The 15,213-nt window shown below is 40.6% G+C and overlaps 1 protein-coding gene across 9 annotated transcripts in view; it reads left to right on the plus strand.

Annotated features, from left to right (window-relative positions):
- Positions 1 to 15,213, plus strand: part of SEC31A (SEC31 homolog A, COPII coat complex component) — an 86,290-nt gene that overhangs the window by 48,491 nt on the left and 22,586 nt on the right. For 5 of the 9 annotated variants that reach the window (XM_074228509.1, XM_074228510.1, XM_074228511.1 and 2 more), the window contains exons 20-22: positions 856 to 1,032; positions 12,309 to 12,401; positions 13,086 to 13,209. In XM_074228509.1, coding sequence (XP_074084610.1) covers positions 856 to 1,032; positions 12,309 to 12,401; positions 13,086 to 13,209 — 394 coding nt within the window. The remainder of the gene's footprint in view (positions 1 to 855; positions 1,033 to 12,308; positions 12,402 to 13,085; positions 13,210 to 15,213) is intronic. The other 4 variants (XM_074228513.1, XM_074228514.1, XM_074228515.1 and 1 more) reach the window with 1 other exon arrangement.

A 15,213-nucleotide genomic window follows, 5' to 3' on the forward strand; every position in this document is an offset into this window, starting at 1 on the left:
CAGGGCACATCCAAGGACAGGCATGGGGTGCTCACAGAGACAATCCCTAAGTTAAATACAGGGTTGTTGGGGAGGGACAGATAAGCAGGAAGACTTCATTTAGAGGCAGAACTGTGCTGTGTCCTGGAGGACATGGGGGACCCGGGGGGGCGGGGTTGGCTTGTGCTGATGGCAGTGTCATGGATAAGGAAGAGAGGGTTCCCACATGGGAAGCCTCTTCTGCTTGGCAGAAGGCTCTCTCAGGGTTTGAGGACCCCCAGGCATTGGAGTAAGGACCTCAGTAGAAGAGGGTTAGGATAACCTCTCCAGGTGGTTATATACTCACCAATATGAAGAATCAGATGGAATTAGATTCAGAAGTCTTTCAGTTTTTATTTCTTAAGAATTCTGCCATTATTTTTCTAAGGAAAAATATCAGGAGCTGTTTAGAAATATTATATGTACACGGCAAGGTAGGATGGCCCAGGACCAAGTTTCTCTAACCTTAGACTGGAAACCTTGATTTCTAGTGCCTTCTTGTTCTTTGTTTCTTCCTTTCTCTCTTTTTTTTTTGCAAAGCAAGTGGGGTTAAGTGGCTTGCCCAAGGCCACACAGCTAGGTAATTATTAAGTGTCTGAGACTGGATTTGAACCCAGGTACTCCTGACTCCAGGGCTGTTGCTTTATCCACTGTGCCACCTAGCTGCCCCTCTTCCTTTCTCTTTTGAAGAACAGGTTCTTTTGAATTAGGGTGGTACCACTTCTCTTGGCTGATCCCCAAACTCCAGATCCACTGTGTCCTTAGGGGCAGAGTGGTCAACCACATAGTTGGGTAATAGACCAATGACTCTTGTTTTATTTTCTTGTTTCTTTATAGCCAAATATCGTGCAGCTTCGTGACAGATTGTGCAGGGCACAAGGCGAGCCTGTGGCAGAGCAGGAAACAGCCTCTCGGCCTCTCTATGACAGACAACAGGTGTCCAAGGGAGGACCTGGGCCCGCTGTGGGCCAGACTCAGGGGCCTCGAGCTCCAGCCCAACAATATTATCCTCATGTAAGTAAATTACAGGCCATAGGAAAGGCTCCTTAGCTCTGGTTTCTCTTCTGCTTGGAGAGCTCTGCAGGTTATCATTATCATTAGTCTGAAGGGAAGAAGGGATCAATTGATCTTCTTTAATTGAGGCATTCGATAGTTCTATTGGATATTTTTGTAAATTGCTCATAAAGCCTTATAATTGGTGTTTGTGGTACTTGTTCTGAAAACAAATGCATAGATTTGTTAGTGCATTTGCATAGTCAAATTACATAGATTTGTTAGCTGTAAAGTAAATTTTGAAGTCCTCCTTTGGTCTCTTCAGCTTTCCTTCTACGTCAGGGATTCTTAACCTGGGATTTGGGATTTGGATTAATATCAGGGGGCCTTGAATGGGAAAAAAAGGATAATTTTCTCTAATCTCTGAAATGTCATCATCATCAGTTGTGATTTAAAAAAACCAACCTATTCTGAGGAGTCCATAGATTTCATCAACCTGCCAAAGCAATCCGTGGCACAGAAAATGTTAGGAATCTCTCCTAAATGACTGAGTAGAAGCTTCTAGATTTTATTTTCAGTGAAGATAGGTTATTAGAGTACACATCAACCTGCCTGCTCAGTCACCTCAAGAAGTTGGTAAATGAACAGTTAGCAATATGGTGTTTCATTTGAGTGATGCTTGAAGCGGAGCTGCGGGAGTCATGAAAGACTTCCTGAAGGCAGGGAGTGAAAACTTCTGAGAGATTAGTAAGAGAGCTTCACCTCGGGATGGAGAAGGAGTTGAAACGTAAAGGTGTGGTCCCCAACATCAAAGACCCAGGTTGATCTTTGATAACTTTGGAGATGCAGTAGTTCCAGGCACCTGGTAGGAGCAGAAGCCATATTTCAAAGGATGAAGAAGTAAGTAGGTGGTTAGGAAATGGAGACAAAGATGGATGATGTTTTGTAGAACCTTGTCTATGAAAGGAAGAAGAAATAAGAGGGATAGACAGAAAAGGATGCTTCAGGGTCATGAGAAGGTTGTTGTTTTTGTTGTTATGATAGGGGATGCCTGGGCATGCATTAGAAAGTCCCCTTATAAAGGAGATCTGTGATCATTCAAAAGTTTGATTTTTTTATTTACTTGGAAAAAGCAAAGTGAATAAAGAATGCCTTTTTTTTTTTAGGTTCTTTTGCAAGGCAATGGGGTTAAATGGCTTGCCCAAGGCCACACAGCTAAGTCATTATTAAGTGTCTGAGACCTGATTTGAACTCAGGTACTCCTGACTCCAGGGCTGTTGCTCTATCCACTGTGTCACCTAGCTGCCCCAAGAATGCCTAGTGTTAAAACCATGATGGGGAGCACTAGCCCTGGAGTCAGGTGGACCTGAGTTGAAATTTAGCCTCAGATACTTAATAATTACCTAGCTGTGTGACCTTACGCAAGTCACTTAACCATATTGCCTTGCTTAAAAACCCCCCAACAAAAAATCATGATGATGGACAGTTGGATGGTCTTAGAGCTGGTGAGCTAAGCATTTAACAAAATGAAGAAATGGGCCTTATTACCTTGGAGAAATGTCCAGTGGCGTAAAGCTTTAGGGACACTCAAATGATGGACCATCAATCAGTCTGAAAAAGTAAAGTTGTGTAGCAGCAAAAGAAAAATAGAGAGGTTCCTAGTGGGTATGAGTAGGATGCAATATATTATTAGCAAACAGACAGAGCTATGGTATAATGAATGGGTGTCTTCAGAGAGATACTTGACCCCAAGAGGGCAGAATAATGAAGGCATAACAGTTTATGGAGGATACATACAAGGAAGTTGGCAAGAGTTGCTCAGGAGATGATCCAGTCTAGCTTGAGTGTAGTGTGTGACTTTGAAGGGAGTGCCCACAAAATGAGGTCACAGATGACTATTCTCTAGAGATGCATCAAGGCAAAAAGCAATCTATTCCCTCAAGGATCTCCTGGTCTGTTAGGCAAGATGTAACTGTACACCAGTAAAAAACAAAAAAATGAGGTAATTTCTGAAAGGAGAAAGTGCTAGTATGTATGTATGTGTATGCGTGGAGGGGGGTGGTTAGGAATGACCTTGAATAGCAGGAGGCTCCTGAGTTAGAATTTTTTTTAGTTTTTTTTTTTTTTTGCAAGGCAATGGGGTTAAGTGGCTTGCCCAAGGCCACACAGCTAGGTCATTGCTAAGTGTCTGAGGTCAGATTTGAACTCAGATACTCCTGACTCCAAGGCCGGTGCTTTATCCACTGCACCACCTAGCCGCCCCTCTGAGTTAGAATTTGAAAGAGCCAGAGCTCAACAGACATGGGGAGAGAGTGTGCTCTGGTCATGGGCGACCCCTTTTCCACGGAGGTGAAGGGAATCCTAGGAAATCAGATTGAGAATTGTAGCTGGAGATTGGATTGTGGGGGGGTGACCAGCTTGAGGTAGGAGGCTGATGGGAGGTTGCTGTAACAGTCAGGTCAGTGCAGGTGAAGACCTGTAGCAGGGCACAGCATTCTTGAATGAAAAGGGGAATGAATGTGAGAAATGCTGGGGAGGCAGAAGCAATGAGGGGTGGCAGTTGGATGGGTATGAGTTTGAGAGAGAAGGAAGTTTCAAGGATGACTGTTAGATCAGAACTACAAATCTAGTCACAGATTTGGGGAAGAAGAGTCCCATTTGGGACATAGTGAATTTGAGGTAACTATGCGGTAGAAATGTCCAAAAATATTTGGTCACATGGTATTGGTAAGGGAAGAGATTAGGACTGAGAGTGTGGGGTCTGTGAGGGCTACTAGGGGGTACCATAGGATACAGCCCTGGGCCTGGAGTCAATCCCTTCCTCCTCAGTTTGCTTCAGTTTCCTAGAGATGATTCTTGTACCACAGCAGCTGATGAGCTTGTCTCTGGATGAGCTACCCTGCTCTGTCCGTAAGTAGAGTCTGCATCCTTCCAGATGGGATGGGGAGGCCATGGACATAGCATGGTGCCTTCTATGGAGAGAAGTAGCTCTCCACGCTCTGTGCTAGCTTTCCTTTTGAGGCACATGCCGAGCCATTCCTCATATCCTTCATCCCTTCCCCCTCACCTCTCTCCAGGTGTCCCTCCTGCTGAAATCACTGGCTATCCTTACCAGGCTCAGTTCACATGCCACCTCCTGCGAGAAATCTTCCCCCCATTGTTTGTGTTCTGTTCCTATGCCCTAAGTTACTTGTTTTAGAAATGAAATTTTGTCTTTGCCCATTTTGATACCTGCTTCCCTCTCTGCCAGGTAGCATTCATTAAGGACCTGCTATGGTAGGGGATATAAGGAGAGGCATAAAGCAGTCCTGCTTTGAGGGGGAGCTCTTAGTCTAATGGGAGAGACAGCTCTGTCCAGACAAATTCTGGGCAGGACAAGAAGAAGCTCTTCTCCCAGGGAGGGCACAGAGACCAAGGAGGCTGAGAAAAGCTCCTGGCAGGGAGTGGAATTGGCTCTGGACTTGAAGGAGGCATGAGGAGATAGAGAGAGAGAGACAGAGACAGAGACAGAGACAGACAGACAGATGGTTAGGGAGAATGCCTGGAGCTGGGTGTCAGGAGCGTGTGGGCAATCATCGGCTATAGAGGCTGCAGAGAGGTCCAGAAGAATGAGAATCTGGAAAGGGCATTGGTTTTGTCAGTGAAGAGGTTGTTGGTAACTGTGGAAGGAGCAGTTTAGGTTGACCAGTGAGGACAGAAGCCAGATTGCAGAAGAGAGGGAGGGAGGAGGAGGGAGGAGGAAGAGAGGGAGGAAACTTTTATTAACTCTCAAGGGAAGAGAGAGAGAGAGAGAGAGAGAGAGAGAGAGAGAGAGAGAGAGAGAGAGAGAGAATGATAGCCAATGAGGATGGATGGGTCAAGGGAGGGTTTATTGAGGATGGAAGAGACATGGGCGAGATTGAAGATAAGTGGGAGTCTAGAGATGAAGGATGTGCTGTGCTGGTGGGATCACTGGTGTGTTGTGAAGGAGTTGGCTAGCCAAAGAGAAAAGCCACCTCTTCTGTTGGCTGGGGGGAGGGGGATAGCACTGGGATTGTGCATGAAGCAAGAGTGAAAGGATGAAGGGGAGAGGGACTGACAGGAAGCTTGAAGAGGGATGGCCACCCTGCAGGGAGGGCCCTGGAGGGAGTGGGGGGATTGAAGGGCAGGCTGGTCGTAGGCAGAGGTAGCAGAGGTTAGGACCCAGGGCCAAGGAGCTGGAGAGAGGAAACGGAGTAATTATGCTGTATCCTCCTTTTCTTTGTCTCCATGAAGCTCAGCACACTGCCCATATTAAAAAAAAAAATTTTTATTTAAGGCAATGGGGTTAAGTGACTTGCCCAAGGTCACACAGTGAGGCAATTATTAAATGCCTGAGTCTGGATTTGAACTCAGGTTTCTGGACTCCAGGGCTGGTGCTCCATTTCCTACACCTCCGCCCCCCACCACTGTACATACTAATCAGAATTTATTCTTAGTGAAAAGGACTGGTCTCGGCATTTGTGATGATGGGCAAGTCCTTTGTACACTCTGACCCTCAGCCTCGTCTGTAAAATGAGGAGGTTGGAAAACTGATCATTCCTAGAGTTCAGATATCTTATTGTCTGGGAACTTTGTCATTTTATACTCAAGACAGTCCTGTGATGTGGCTATAAAAGGTATTGTTAATATACCCATTTTAGAAATAAGGAAAGTGAGATGAGAGAGACTGAGGCCAAGGGTCAAAAAGGTCTCAGAGGGCTATGCAGGGGCGGAAATCTGGATACTGATGGGTCCTTGTGGGTGAGGAGCAGCCAGGAGCCAGGGGAAGAACTGGAGTGTTGGGCAGAGAAGTGGTGGTTGGCTCCTCTGCAGGAGAAAGCCAAGGGAGATTGTGGCCCTGGGGTGGGCCCTGCCTAGGAAGACCATACCTGGGAAGGCCACGGCAGGAGCAGAGCTCCTCCTATTGGAGCTGTCCTTAGAGATGGAGCGGCATCCCTCTTCAAGTGGGAGTCAGTAGTGAAGGTGAGTCAGTTTAATTTTAGCATCAAGACAGCTTCTGATGGTTGCCTCTTAGATCAATTATCACAAATGTTGTTATGAGGCAAAGTGTTACTAAGCATGAATTCTATATGAGCATCTCTCCTCCTCAGCCTTGTACCTTAATTGGTCTCAGTCACCTCAGGTTTTCAAATGGTCTCAGGGACTTTTTGTCTGGGAGGTTTTAGGGGAGAATCCTGCATGGATCAAAAAGGGGCTATGGATGAAGAGGGTGGACCCTGGGTTGGGGGTCAGAAGAAGCAGCTTCAGAGCCCAATTTGGGTGCTTGAGCTGCATGACTCCTGTCAAGTCCCTGAATCTTGCGGAACCTCAGCTTCTTCATGGGAAAAACGAAGGCTTTGACCTTATTGGCTTCTTTGGTGTCTTCCAACTCTAAATCTAGAATTATGTTTTGATGAAGGGGTTAAACTAGGTGACCTGAGTTTCTGTACCATGCTGAGATTCTCTGATTTTATGTGAAAAACAGAAGGTAGTCTCTGGTTCTCTGGATTGCGTGGTGGATGTGGAAGGTCTCAGATATGTGATCTCTTGTTTCTTTGGAAGCATGCAATCACTGATGATTAGAGCACCCTATCTTTTTAACTGATTTGCTACCTCCTTTCTTTGATAATAACAGCAATAATAGCTAGCACTTACATAGCTCTTTAAGGTGTGCAGAGTTGATGAAGCATATCATCTCATTTTAATCTCAAAACAGCCCTGGGAGGTAGGTACTTAATATTCTCACCATTTTACAGTTGAGGAAACTGAGGTAGAGATGGAAGTATCTTGTTCAGACTCAAACCACCAGTAATTATCAGAGGCAAGATTTTAACTTGTCTTCTTGATTGCACATCCAGTTCTCAATCACTGCACCACCTGTCATAATTTGTCACTGCTCTTATCCTTATGGAAATGTACATTTAAGATTCTCCTAGTTCCAAAATGGTCTTCATTCTCTTTCTAGAAGTTTGTTTTTGTTTTTGTTTTTTTTTGCTCATAGAGAATTTTGATTTTCCCACATTCTTGGATTGTGTATACTTTTTCAAAAATAGCTTAAGAATATAATCTAAAAGCTGAGTGGCACTTTAATTGCCATGCAGTCTTTTTTTTTTTTTTTTTTGCAAGGCAAATATGGGGTTAAGTGGCTTGCCCAAGGCCACACAGCTAGGTAATTATTAAGTGTCTGAGACTGGATTCGAACCCAGGTACTGCTGACTCCAGGGCCAGTGCTTTATCCACTGCGCCACCTAGCTGCCCCCTACCATGCAGTCTTACAAGAAAGTTGTCATTTTTAATGACAGCATTGCTAACTTTGTGTAAAAACCCCCCATCATTTCATTTTCAGACAGGTTTGCTGGACATTATTACCATTATATTTCTAGTCATCTCAAATCATGTTCAAAATAAAAACCTGTTATGAATTGGAAAAAGGGAAGAGAAGAGAAACATAGAAGTAAAAACAGATCCTTGAAAATATAGATTACTAGTGTTAAGAAAACTAATTTTCTTTCACCATTTTTTTTTCCTTTGGAAAGCTAAGCAAAGAGGAAAAAGAACAGAAAAATAGTATAGAGGAAAATATACAATGATCTTAACTCAAAGGGAATGTGATGAATTCACCTTTAAAATGGAAGAGAAAAGAGTGAATTAGAAAGTGAGATCCAACATTATGTTGTTTACAAGTGGCATACTGGAAATGCAGAGATTCCCTCAGAATAAGGAGGTGAGGGGAGGGGGTAAAATCTCTTACATTTCAGGGGACCCAAAAAAAGCAAAGGGTAGCAATTATCATTTCAGACAAGGTGACATTGAAACTAGGCACAATAAAGACAAATACAGTATTTGGGGAAAACTACAGTATTCTCAAAGCTATCCTAGTAATAAACCAGCATTGATCCCTGATAAATATGTATTGAATATCTTAATATTTATATCCTCAAAGAAAAAATTAACCAAATTGCAGGGAGAATTAGAGATTAAAATTATAATAATGGGGATCCCAAGGTATCTCTTACATTTAAACAAAATTAAGAAAAAAACAAATAAGAAAGAAGGACCTGAACAGAAATTTAGAAACATTGGATATAATACTGAATGGGTACGAAGAAATTTATATATTTCTGAGCAGGACATGGCATCTTTACGAAAGTTAACCATGTCTTGAGGGACACATCCTTTACTGGCCATAGTACAATAAAAGTTTTATTCTATAAAAAGGACCTTTGAAGAAAAGATTAAAGTTAGTTGGAGATTAAATAACTTAATCCTAAAGAATCATAGAATAAATCATAGAAACAAAATAATTTTATTAAAGATAATGACAACAATAAGACTATATCAGAATTTTTGGAATGTTTAGCTTTTAAATATATCAGCTATAACAACAACAAAAACCCAGGTCAATAAATTTGTCATGCAACTTAAAAAAGCCTAGAAAACCAAGAGATCCAAAAATTCCAACTAAACACAAAGAAATAGAAATCCTGAAAATCAAAGAAGAGATGAACAAAATAGAAAGCAAAAAAAGTTGTCAGGAGCCTCCAATCACCTGGTTTAGTCCCTCCACTGTGGAATCACAAACTTAGAGCTGGAAGGACTTGAGAGGTACGATCAAGTTTAATGCTTTTGCTTTATGGATGAGGAAACTGAGACTCATAGAGGTTAATAAAGTACATAGCCCCCCTAATATGGCAAAATAACTGAAACAAGATTCAAATTGATAAAATTAGGAGCTGACGGAGTGATTATGGAGGGAGGTTAATAAAATAATTAAGCAATTGCTAACTACTCTGATCAAAATAAAAGAGGAAAATCAAATTGGATCAAAAATGTAAAAGGATGGGGTGGCTAGGTGGCGCAGTGGATAGAGCACTGGCTTTGGAGTCAGGAGGACCTGAGTTCAAATCCAGCCCTCAGACACTTACTCATTACCTAGCTGTGTGGCCTTGGGCAAGCCACTTAACCCCATATTTGCCTTGCAAAAACTAAAAAAAAAAATGTAAAAAAAAAAAAGGAGAATTAGGAACAATTGAAGCTGAAATGAAAATTCACAAACTGTTTTGAAACCAGGTAAATGGCAACAAAACCAATAATGTAGTTGAATTGGATAGATACAGATAAAAATATATAATGATCAGATTAACAGAAAAAATAGAGAATTTAAACAACCCAGTCTGAGAAAAATAAATTGAACAAGCCATAAATTACCTCCGAAAGGGAGGGGAAACCCAGAACCTTAGGATTTATGTGTGACATAAATTCAAAGAACATTTCTTTCTTTCTTTTTTTTAAACGTTTTTGCAAGGCAAATGGGGTTAAGTGGCTTGCCCAAGGCCACACAGCTAGGTCATTATTGAGTGTCTGAGACCTGATTTGAACTCAGGTACTCCTGACTCCAGGGCTGTTGCTCTATCCACTGCTCCACCTAGCCACCGCTCCCCCCCCCTTTTTTTTAAAGAAAGATTTTATTTATTTTGAGTTTTTAGAATTTTTCCTCTATTGTTCCTTCCCTTTCCCCACCCCCACAGAAGGCATTCTGTTAGTCTTTACATTGTTTCCATGGCATACATTGATTTCAGTTGAATGTAATGAGAGAGAAATCATATCCTTAAGGAAGAAAAATAAAGGATAAGAGATAGCAAGATTACATAATAAGATAAGTTTTTTTCTAAATTGAAGGTAATAGTCTTTGGTCTTTGTTCAAACTCCACAATCCTTTCTCTAGATATAGATGGTATATACTCCATTGCAGATAGCCCAAAATTGTCCCTGATTTTTGCACTGATGGAATGAGCAAGTCCATCAAGGTTGGTCATCATCCCCATTTATTTCAAATGTGATATCAAACATTGAAAGAACAATTAATTCAAATATGATATAAAACTGGAAAAATTGGCAAAAAAAAAGGGTTCTTACAAACTGTGACAAAAATATGTAAGAGTTGTCTTAAGTTAAGAACCAGCATTATATGTAATGGAGATAAAGATCTTTCTGAGAAGATGACAGGTATAGCACGATGCCCATTATCAACACTACTATTTGATATTATTCTAGAAATAACAGATAGAACAATATAATAATATAAAGAAATTGAGGGAATCACCATAGAAAAAAGAGGTAACACAACTGTGACCTTTTGCAGAAGATTTGATGGTCTTATCCATTGTATCCAGATTGGCCAAATTTAAAAAAAATCAATTAAAAGAATAATTCCATCAAAGTTGTAGCACATAAAATAAATCCAAATAAGTTATTAGCATTCCTTTGTATTCTGCCTGGCCCCAAAAAGAAAACCAATAGGAAAGGATAGAGAAATTTCATTCAAAACAACCAAAGAAATGTAAAATATTCGAGAGCCACCTATCTAGCAAGATAGACAGGAACTTTATGGAAACAACCATAAAACACTCTTTGTAGAAATGAAATCAGACCATATTGATTGGAGAAATAGTAATTGCTGATGTCTAGGCCATCCCAATTTAGTAAAAATGACTGTAATATCTAAATTACTTTGCTTCCTCCAGTACCACCTGTCAGACTGCAAAAGTATTGCTTTACAGAACTGGGGGGGGGGGGGGGAAATGGTCATCTGGAAGAACAGATCAAGAATCTCAAAAGAAATAATGGGAAAAAAAGGAAGGAATGAGATTTAGTAATAATCAATCTCAAACTTATTAAAAAGCAGTGATTATCAGAATTTTCATATTGGTTAAAAAAAGTAAAAAAAATTGATCAGTGGTGCAAGAGAACATGTTAGAATAGTATTTTTAAGTTCTAAGACTCCAGTCTCTTGGGTAAGGGCTTGCTCTTCAACTGAAAAAAAGTGGACTGCTTTCTGGCCGGAATTAGATTTAAATCTCACACCACATAAAACTCTGGATGGATACTTAAGCTTTAAGAATACATTTTTTCCTGATGTGACTTTTTACATTTAGGTTGTGTATCCATTTTGAGCTTTGATTTTGACCTTGTATGTGGTACAATACATTAATCTAAGCCTAATTTCTGCCAAACTGCTTTCTAGTTTTTTTCTAGTAATTCCTGTCAAGAAGGGAGGCCTTTCCCTGGTAATTTGTTTCAGGTAATTCTTGGATTTATAAAACAGTGAGTGGCTTCCACTTTCAGTTGCTTCTTTATTCTGTTCCACTGCCTTGCTTTTCTATTTCATAGATTTCATAATCTCTACTACATAGCTTTATGACTACCTCTTAATATGGTTAATTCTTCATTCTCAAAGAGGACCAAAGAAACATCACTGTATTGGAATCAAGGTACAGGTGTCCTGCTGTGACTGATCAGACCAATATGAACTTGGAAGGCTCTACCACAAGTTGAGCACAAATAGTCTGATTATTTGAGGTGAATTCTCTAAAATGGCACATCTCACATTTCTTTTGCAGTCTGATAAATGATACATTGGGGACTGTGCCCTCATTGTAATTTCTCATTATTTCCCTTTAGATTCTCTATTTTTATACCTTCAAATGAAGTATTTTTGTTTAGGTTTCTTAAAGATCTCCTAGATATTTTCATATAATCCTAAATCAGCATTAATTTATATATTATTGTCATTTTTATTATCTTACTATAATTCATTCATGAGCAGTGATCACTCCCCAATTATTTGCCTTCCTTTATCTCTGTAGTGTTTTGTGCTTGTACTTTAATTTTTAAAAAGAAAAATTAATCTTCCTTTTTTGATTGAGCTTGTGTTGGATAAACTTAGGAGAGGCCCTGGAGTCCAAAGGAGCCCCTTCTTGGGTCTGAGAGACCTGGGGCTCTGGTCTAGTCTCTGATAGTCTCAGGTAAGATATGTAGATCTCTGGTCATCAGTTTCCTCACATGTAAATTGAAGGGGTTGGATTAGGGATCACTTGGCTTCCTCCCAAACCCTTGATTTGAATTTTAGGGTGGTGGTTACACCACTTTACTGCACTTTTCTCCATTTTTTAAAAAGAGGCTTTAAAGAAGTGTTTACAGACCTACTTGTCCAGACCTGAGTTCTGTTCCTCTAATGCTCCTCTGACTCTCCCAGGCAGTTTTCTTTATCCAGATGCTCCCTTACCTTCAGGATCTTGCTTTTCCCTATGTCTGTGGGCAGCCGTTTTTCAATGTGCTTGGACTTCGATTTTGCCACTTGTTTTTTTGTTCCTTTTAATTTTGTCTTGCGCCTCCCAGCTGCACTCTGATTGGGCTTTCCTCCATGCAGTTCCGCTTTGCCTCTGGCTATTGAATGCCCTTTAGGTTTTTTCCGTTTTTTTTATTTTCTGTGATTGGTGTTTCTTTGTTTAATTCAGGTTAGAATTGCCCCTACTGTCACTACTTGGAGTAACAAAACTCCTACTGCCCTTCCCAGCCATCCACCTGCAGCCTCTCCCTCTGGCACACAGGTATAAGCTTTATTCTTCCCCCGGAGAGCTCCTTGCCTCAGCCGGGCTCCTCCTTTGTCCCCACTTTGCCTGCTGGTTGCATTTAATGCTTTTAGGAGCTTGGGACTTGATGTTTAATACGGTCTGTTTCCTTTCCTCCTAACCCTTTTCTCTCCCTGAAAAAGTCTCACTGAAGTTCTGGGCCCTACCTACCACCCAGTCAGATTGGAAAAAAAATGGTAGCTGGGCTTTGAATAGTGCCAACCCTCACTAAGTTCTCTTTTGAACAGTGATGCTTAAAATTCAAGGGAAGCAAAAGTTGCTTTTGGAGCATTTAAATTTCTCCCTTGTGTTGGGAGTAATGCCTAGAGAACCAGAAATAGAAACTATTATTGGCTTTCTGCCAGTATCACTGACATCTTGGACAGATGTTGCTGCTCTTCTTGCGTTTCATGATGCTATGATTTACTCTGAGCTTCTAGTTGCCTTCACTGAAACTGTCACTTGAATTTTCATGTTGAAATTGCTTAGAATGCCTGGCTCCCGAATCCCATGGGACAAAGCAGGAGGTGGTATGGGCAATAACATAGTGGTGCTTTTGCTAATGGAAGATCTATATTGACATGAACCTAATGCCCCAAATCAGAAACATTATGGTCTCATAATGTCCTTGTTGCCAAATCCAACTTTTCTCTTGTTTCCCAGGGAGAAAATCCTCCACCTCCAGGTTTCATTATGTCAGGACCTAGCAATCCTAACATGGCAATTCCACAACCCACCTCCTCTGGCCACGTGTTTGCACAGGTATCATCTTATCCACAGCCACCGAGTAAGTAATGATGCTTGAAATCCCCTTTTCCCAGTGCCTACTCTCCTCGATGCTCCAAAGTTATCTAGTCTTGTCTTGTCAAGCGTAGAAAAGACTTATCCATCCACTGAATACTTATTTCCTGAAAACTAGTCACATTCAATCAACTTCTCAGGGATTAGAGCACCCCAAGTGATAGGTCGAGATGGGGTCCTGTGGGAAGAGTTTTTTTCTGAGCCCTAAAGGATCCCTTGATAGCAATCTAGCGATCCATTAGTTGTTTTTTTTTTTTTTTTTTTTTTTTTTTAGGTTTTTGCAAGACAAATGGGGTTAAGTGGCTTACCCAAGGCCACACAGCTAGGTAATTATTAAGTGTCTGAGACTGGATTTGAATCCAGGTACTCCTGACTCCAGGGCCAGTGCTTTATCCACTATGCCACCTAGCCTCCCCTAATCCATTAGTTTTGAAACAAGAAACATTTTTCTAGTAGTGGTCTTAAACTCAACTAGAAACAGGGATCATTAGTCTGGACTTAGGGAGCAAATTGGTGGACGTAATATAGAGTTAGATTTAAAATGCAATGCTATCTTTGTTTTAATAGTATTTTAATATATTTTGTTAAAAATTTCCCAGTTACATTTTAACCTAGTTCAGGAAGTACTCAGAAGTGTTATGGTAGCCTACAGATCCTGTATTATAGCCCCTGTTCCTTTCCATCAGGAAAAATTGTGCTTGATTATTCCAGGGAGATAAGCACACTGAAAGAGCAACTTTCATTTCTTAGAAGTGGCTACTCTTAGAATGGTATTCACATTCTAGGATAATGGCAGAAACAAGGAACAAGTACCAAAAGGAAATTAGGGAAGGGGATTTTGGAAGGAAGAATGTCAGAGAGAGTCAAGGCAAAAGGGACTTAAAAATCCAAAAGGAAGGGCAAGCTCATTGGTGCAGTGGACAGAGCATTGGCCTTGGAGTCAGGACCTGTGTTCAAATGCATCCTCAGAAATTTAATAATTGCCTAGCTGTGTGACCTTGGGCAAGTCACTTAACCCCAATACCTTGCAAACAAAAAACAATAAAAGAATTCAGAAGGAAGAAAACTCACTGAAAGTAAGAAATTAATGTAAGCCCCTAAAAGGAGATTGTCTAGTTATGTCATTTATTTAGTTTTCCTAAATGGAATGGATATAAACAAGAATTTATCTAGTCCCTTTTCAACCAAGCTCTCCATTAGTATTTCACACCTACCCTTAGAGCCTCCCTACCCAAGGCCATTGTTCACAATGTACTTCGATATAGAGACATCAGGAAGTATATTCCAGTTTATAGAGAATAAAGGAGTTGAGACTGTTTGCTAATTCTCAATTAGTTTATTCCCCTAATCAAAACTGAAAACAAAATGAAAGCTAATGGAATGTCAGGTTTTTGTTGTTGCTCTTGTTTCAAAATCAGCCCTCTGTGTAAAATTTAATCTTACCAACTGCTTTGTCAGTTGTCAACAAAAGAGAGTTGCCCTTCACCCAGAACCATGGCTGCTCACACCTAAAGGAAGTGATTATTCTCTTGTGTTTTGGAGGGATGCTCTTTAGCAGCTGTAGCTGCTATGATGCTAATCGTCTATCAGAGTCCCTCCTTATGAAAGAGAGGTGAGGCAAGCCAAGCCCACCCTTAGCTTTTTAGTGGAAAGATATGTTCTATCTCCATAGTATCATCTGGAGATCAAGTGATACCTCTATAGTCATTTTTGTTCCTTCAAAACAGGAAAAGATAAGCTTCTTGCAGTTCTCAGGACTAGTAATTAGATTTTTTTTATAACCAAGAAGAACTTAAAAGCTGCAGCTTTCAAATTTTGTATTTAAATGACTTTTAAAAAAAAGGATATTCGAAGATCTGTTTTTAAAACTTAAGCCACACGTTACTTTTATAGTGATATTACAGTCTTATGAAAGAGAGAAGTGTGAAGGTTATTACTAGAGAAGAAATAAACTTTTTTTATTATAGTGTTGGCTTTTTTGTATGAACTG

The sequence above is a fragment of the Macrotis lagotis genome, chromosome 3 (assembly GCF_037893015.1).
Source record: "Macrotis lagotis isolate mMagLag1 chromosome 3, bilby.v1.9.chrom.fasta, whole genome shotgun sequence".
Lineage (NCBI taxonomy): Eukaryota > Metazoa > Chordata > Mammalia > Peramelemorphia > Peramelidae > Macrotis > Macrotis lagotis.